At 39.7% G+C, this 7,337-nt stretch overlaps 1 protein-coding gene across 1 annotated transcript in view; it reads right to left on the bottom strand.

Annotated features, from left to right (window-relative positions):
* Positions 1-6,795, bottom strand: part of CATSPERE (catsper channel auxiliary subunit epsilon) — a 31,169-nt gene extending 24,374 nt beyond the window's left edge. Inside the window, 2 exon segments of the mRNA XM_074579359.1 lie at positions 1,053-1,119; positions 6,746-6,795. Of these exon segments, the coding sequence (XP_074435460.1) occupies positions 1,053-1,119; positions 6,746-6,795 (117 nt within the window).
* Between the last annotated feature and the right edge of the window lie 542 nt (positions 6,796-7,337).

Below are 7,337 nucleotides of genomic sequence, written 5' to 3' on the forward strand. Positions count from 1 at the left end.
TCCAGCTAATGTAAGGCTGTTTATGACAAAGTTTGTCTTTTGAAATTCTGAAATTGGAATAAGCTTTGATATTATAAAATAACTTTTCAAACAATGACATACCATTAAAATCATATTTACACAATTTGTTCATTTCAGAACACAAAACACTCAGATTCAAGTTCAGTTTTCTCTGCATTCTATCCATCGCAGCAGACAGAAAACAAAACCACTTCCCTAAGATCTAGTTATCCAACAATAAAAATGACTTCACAATACAATTAATATTGCTACCTTTTTCTTCTATTTCATTTTAATCCTGAAGGTAGTACAAATGTTAAAAAAACCGACGACATAATGATGGCAATTTAAAATAATAATTTAAAAAATTAAAATAACTTGTGGTGCCATGCCTGCACACCTCGTGTCAGGTACTGTTCCGAAGACTAATTACTTTCTGCCATTTGTTTAGTTCCAAAATCCACTCCTAACAACATTTATTATATATATTAATCCCTGCATGTGGGATGATCTCTTAAATGAACCTCCATTCAGTCATGAGATCTATCTGTACAGATCACCTTGTACAACACGTTGTCACATTTTAGGTCTAAATTAAACAGGTAAATTGACATCCCTGTTTATCACATATCATGACTTCCACCAGGCTTTTGCTTAAACCTTTTTTCAACAGTTTGTTTGCAGGTGCATGAGGAAATCAGAAAAAAGACTTCTGTTTAACTGTCACACGTTACTGCCATTTACAATTTCTGGATATAATTTTCACAAAGACTAAAATTTGGCTGAATCACTAAAACTTGCTAATTATTCTATCTCTATGAAATAAACAATAGGTTTCACCTCACTCATTATGCATGTGTTACTGCTGCAGTACTAACAGAAGAGAAAACCTTGCAAATTTATTTTTCCTAACACAGTAAAAGGAAATAAGCAAAGACGTATGCAGGTAGTGTATTTCAATAAGACATTTCCACTTTCAACTGCTAAATTTTCACAAGAAAGACATACATTTTAACTTTTTTTTTTTCTTGAGTGGCATCATTTCAACATGCTTGTGATGGAATAATTGCAGCGTAATTCATTTTGGAAGGCAACAGCAACTGAGGGAAGCAACACCTCCTTTGACAGAAATAAAGGGGGAAACAGTAAGAATTTATGCAGAAGAATTTTTTGACCTCTGATGCTGTCATACTTCCTTCAGAAGCCCTTCTTCAGTCTCTCGCCATTCTTATGCGCTATGAAGCTATATACAGCCTCTTCTGCTGCAGCAAAGGAAGAGGGGTTAGTCATATTAAAACAAAATAGAACTCTTTTCTTGTGAAGAAAATGTTACAAAGCTGTTATTTAATGTGCATCATGTATGCTTCCATGACTGGCACATAGCTGACATACTGTTCTTTCAGTCAGGAAGAAGGCAAACACCTGATATTCCCATCTCATGGTACGCGCAAGGGGAAAAATCATTCAGTGTGGCAGACTCGCCACCTTTACCACCAAGTACAGTGGTGTAAGGATGTGCACGTGTCATAAAACAGCTGACATGCTGCTGCAAGTTTGCATCCCGCAGTTTGCATCCCGCAGCTTCCTGTCGATCTACTGAAATCAAAATGGCAAGTCGTGCCATCCGTCCTTAGACTAGGGCAAGCTGCATGACCACACGGCTGCTTGCTCAGAGGTGGCTGTGTAGAAGAACTCACACAGGGAGAATATGCGCTTGCTTCCACAGCTGTGGAGTTCAATCGTTTTTAGCAGACTGCAGACTACTTGTGCAGCATCTCCCCAAATCCAGTTTCTTAGCAAGGACCCATTTTTTATTCTTTAAAGTTTTCATATCTCCACACATGATCACAATCTTTCTCACAGTCAAAGAGGGGGTAAGGTAGGAAATAATTTATGTTATCATCTCTTCATATTAAATTTGGCAAACGTTATGAAATAAGGAATTTGATAAACAAGACATTAGTTTACTGTACCAATGCAATATTTAATCAGATTCATTGTATGTCACACGTGTTAAAAATCTCAAACAAATACACAAATTCAAATAAATGAATAATAGGTTGGTCTGCCAAAGTCTGCCATCAATCAGCTTGAATTTGTGTCAAAATTGTATTCCATAAAAATGACGGGAAAAAAAAGGAGAAGAGCTAGGTTAAGACAGAAGGCCAAAGTACACACTCAAACTTAAATTTAACTGGCTTTCAGATATGGAGAGTGGGTCTGTACTACAAAACCAACAAATTACATATTACTTGAAATTATTGTTAAAAAGCTTGCTATTGTATAAAACTATATTACACTATTTAAATCAATCTGCTTGTATGAGATGTGTATACAGTGTCTAAAATAATGTTTTTAACATAATGGTTTTGGTTGTTCCACTGTGTAAATATTTTAAAATTTAAAGAAATCTATATTTGTTTCTTATGTTCCTCATTTATAAAATTACTCTAAGCATCTTTCGTACACTTTTTTGTAAAGTAGCTTCCCTCTTACCAAAAATATGCACTATTTACAGAAAGCGTGTCTTCTCAAAAGTTCACCTTATTTAAAGTTATCAGATTAAAATGATCAGTTTTTCAAGGAAGTATACCTGCTGTATCAGAGTGCCCAATGGAGACCCTGTGTTGTGCCCTGTACGAGCAGAAGACTCCCCTCTCCAATAAGGGAGACGTGTCCCTCTCTGTCATGACATGACAGGGAGCAAAGTGCTGCTGGTGTTAGAATTAGGGCCTCCGAGTCTTCTGCACTCTTGCTGCAGCTGGAATGGGTAAGGCCCAAGGGCGAGGGAAAGGCAGGGAAACTGCTGTACCTTGGATGTCAGAAATACAATAGAATTAGGATTGCATGAAAACAAACCCCATTAAACATCCTGGATGAAGTCAACGCGAAAACATCCAGTGCCTTCAAAAGAGGTCAAGTCTTCATCCATCCGTTTAAGCAGAAAAAAGAAGCCGTAGACGAGGATCGGAGTTTATGATACGGAAGCATGTTTTAATCACCACTCGAGTAAAATGTTAAAAATCTACCGCTTATCTTCAAATTTGCTGAAAAAAATTCCATATGACTCCAAAACTAAATTGGCAGTTTTCAAGCAAAGACACAAATAATTCTAACTAGTGTGACAGAAGTAGAAGAAAAAAGCCTCATCTATGGTTCTTCTAGGATGAGAGAGATCGCTGCTATTAAGGCTGTCTTTGGCTTCTTGTCAGTCACGTTTTGTTTAAGTTTGGTAACTGTACTCAGTGCATTCCTTCCAGCAAAACAAAACAAAAAAAGCAATTAAGTACTCCTTTCTGCAGTAATATATGGGAAATGTAGGAAGACATTCTCAGGCAATATTAACACTAATCAAAACAGAAGACATGCAAGAAGGTTTACCCTGTGGTTGACAGAAAAAAATCCAAGTAAGGAGCTTACTAGCCTACTATACAAATAAGGAGACAGATGCATGGCTTTGAGGGCAAGCGCGTGATGCTTTGCATGACACAGGAGCTATTAGAGGCATTAAAAAAACATGAAAAAGGAAGCTACTGCTATTTATTTCTATTACGTTTAGAGAAACAGGACTTTGTATAAGTATTTTGTAAGCAAAAGAATGCCATTGAAAATATTCCCAGCATTATAGATGCTTGCCTCCTAAATAAAGTTTGCCAATGACACCAAGCGGTGTGGCGCGGTCGACATACTGGAGGGAAGGGATGCCATCCAGAGGGACCTGGACAGACTCGAGAGGTGGGCCTGTGCAAAGCCCATGAAGTTCAGCCAGGCCAAGTGCCAGGTCCTGCACCTGGGTCATGGCAATCCCAGGCACAAATACAGGTGAATGGCTGTAGCAGAGAATGGCTTGAGAACAGCCCTGAGGAGAAGGACTTGGGGGTGCTGGTGGATGAGAAGCTCAACGTGAGCCACCGATGTGCACTTGCAGCCCAGAAAGCCAACTGCATCCTGGGCTGCATCAAAAGAAGCGTGGCCAGCAGGTCAAGGGAGGTGATTCTGCCCCTCTACTCCGCTCTGGTGAGACCCCACCTGGAGTACTGCATCCAGCTCCGGAGTCATCAGCACAAGAAGGACATGGACCTGTTGGAACGGGTCCAGAGGAGGGCCACGAAGATGATCCAAGGGCTGGAGAACTTCTCCTATAAGGACAGGCTGAGAGAGTTGGGGTTGTTCAGCCTGGGGAAGAGAGGCTCCAGGGAGACCTTACAGCAGCCTTCCAGTACCTAAAGGGGGCCTACAGGAAAAGTTGGGAGGGACTCTTTATCAGGGACACAGGGTAATGATAGGACACGGGGTAATGGCTTCAAACTGAAAGAGGGTAGATTTAGATTACATATCAGGCAGAAATTCTTTACTGTGGGGGTGGTGAGGCACTGGAACAGGTTGCCCAGGGAAGCTGTGGATGCCCCTTCCCTGGAAGTGTTCAAGACCAGGCTGGATGGGGCTTTGAGCAGCCTGGTCTAGTGGGAGGTGTCCCTGCCCAGGGCAGGGGGGTTGGAACTAGATGATCTTTAAGGTCCCTTCTAACCTGAACCATTCTGTGATTCTAAATAAAGGGAGCCAAATACTGTCAAACTCCATGGATGACAGGAGAAGAATACAAGTTACTGTTTTCACCTAAAACCCAGTGGTTTTATTCAGGAAATCTACAGAACTTTTTCAGTAGTCTCACGACCATCAGACTTTTTCTTTGCTTCTTCCTAGTGCTTCCAAGTATAAGGTGATCATAACTCTGGTAGGGCTTCCTAGACTGACAACCACCAGGGTTCCTGTCTGGTCTTACTATGTTAAAATACGTGCTCTTATGCTCCACTACTCACGTTTTCTTGGCCTGTCTAGCACACTTAAAGAGCATGCTGTCTCCCTCCACACAAGTGGCACCTTCTGCTCAATTATTTTTAATTCCTGTTTGTTTGAGCAGATGTTTTTTAGCTGCAGCTTCACTCTGACAGAGCCTTCTTCAGAGACGTTACAGTGTGCAGGGACACATGCTCATGTTCTAAGGTTTAAACATCATTACTTTAGCGAGCAGGATAAATACACATACACAGACAAAGGAATAAAGTCTCTGCCTCATTTTTCTCCTTTCTCATGAGCATTCTATGGAATTCTGCAACAGCATTCAAGATGCAATCAAAATTCCCCTGTGTTCTACAGTAGATAGAAGGTTCTTTGATAACCTTCAGCCCTGTTAGACATACGTCCTCCCAAGTCTGTCTCTTTTCTTTGTAATCATTTGCTCATGAGCTGCCTTCTGCAATTCTGTCTTGAAACACTGATTTACCTTGGGCAATGGCTGCGGTTTTGTTCAGTGCTACGTCTGAATCCACATGTCAATATCCTTCATTTTTAGACCTGTACTAAGTACAAAAGCTCCTCTTTTCACCTTCTATGGATTTTAATCCAATATGGAAACAAAAGAGTTCTCAATTTGACCCACACATATGTATACACACAACACACAACATTATGAGTACCTGGAAGATTCATAAATTCCAAAGTGTCAGCTTTTTCATTTATTCAAACAGATCATAAAAAATATCGTGCCTGTTAGAAAACGTTACTATTACATATTCCCAGAAATATTTACATAGAAAAAAACCCTACCTGTCTGTCTGTGAAGCTGCCATCACATACCGCATGAAACAATTAGAATGATCAGAAGCAGGCAAATACCGCTCTTTATCCTCAAATGTCTAGAAGACAGAAACATGTTTTGCTTTGATATACTGTCTTCCTAGTGCTGTTGGTTTATATTTTACTTATGGCAATATATACATCTATATAATGTTTTATTATTCACATAAAAAAGCCCCCCTTTGATTTACGAATAGTGTAATTGAATTCAAGGAGACTATTTATGAACACACAAGCATGCTTGGAAACGCAAGGTCCTAAAGCCTTGGTCAATAATCCCATAGGTAGGTTAGTAATTATCACAGCACTTGCTACCTCTTGTTCAACGACTAATTGAAAACTTGAACAACTGAAGCTATTCTGGAATGGCTCAAGAGGAAATGGAAATATTTAAGGCAAGAAGAGAGCTTGAACACATGGGTAGGATTTCAGATTATTCAGATAGACAGGGTGAGGTGAAAAATAAATGAGAAGGAACTACAGTTTTCCATTGGGAAAGGGTCATAGGGGACCGAGAGAGTTAGAGAACATGAACGAATACGCAACAATTATTTTTGATGTTCATGAAATAAATCGCAGCAATCCCATCTGGTAAGAGAAAATGTAAAACTAAGAGAGGTTTCTTACACGAAATTTGGTTTCTTTGTGGCTTTTTTTTTTTAAATGCCCGTATATTAGATCTTTGTGCAAGAGAAGCCCCCCCCCACTTCTATTAAAGAGAGAATACAACCTAGCAGTTCAGCACTCCAGTGACAGACAATCTACATCTCTAAGGCTGGATGACTAGAGGTTTAGAGCATTGTTTATAAACACATTGCACCAAATTTAAAAGAAAAAAAGAATGAAGAATGTGAGAGAAACTTGAGCCTAAAAGCATGTAAAATATTCATTAAGGTTTTGGCTCAAGTTTTTCTTACATGTATGTGAGACAACCTAGCTACTGTACTGTATCAGAGTGACACTTTGGGGAACCACAAGGTGACTGTTTCTCAACAGCTATATAAACAAGCCCCCTAATGACTGCCAACTGGCTGGGCACATTTCCCAGTCACCGAGCTCTCTAAGAATGCGGGACGGATCATTCTAGAGGCCCGCACATCCTGATTGCCTGGCGTTAAGGTCACACTTCACCCCGTTCACCAGTTTACTCTCATCCATCTCGTCACAAAACATCACTTAGGATTACGAGTGAAAGAAGTGAAGGACTTAATCAGGACTCGGGTATTATGGGTTACAGGTTAGCAGATACAACATGGCCAAAAATTGTTATTCTAACCTATATTTAGCAACCAAACACAATCTTAGTTGATGCGTTAGCTCTCACCCACAGCCCTTGTGGCACTTTCAAGAGTCGCTTGAACTGATACTTTGGCAATGACCCAGACAAGGGAACTATTCTAAACAAACAACAGACCTAGGAAAAAGTAAAAACTTTCAACCAATTCAGGATCTTTCTTAGTCAAATATTGTGCAGTATTTGGCGTCCTGTTTTAATGAATAAAAACAACAAGAAGGATTCATACATTTATTGGGGGGGGTTTGTTTCCTTTACACAGTTCTTCATTCTCCCTGACTCAAAAAGACATACTGAGAGAAATTTATAAACCTATGAAGTCCGGCAAAAAATCAATCGTGCCAATTATCTACCACACATACATTCTATTAAACTTTGAATGGCTGATGCTGTCAAAGGCCAAGAC

This window comes from Larus michahellis, chromosome 3, assembly GCF_964199755.1.
Source record: "Larus michahellis chromosome 3, bLarMic1.1, whole genome shotgun sequence".
In the NCBI taxonomy this organism is placed as follows: Eukaryota; Metazoa; Chordata; class Aves; order Charadriiformes; family Laridae; genus Larus; species Larus michahellis.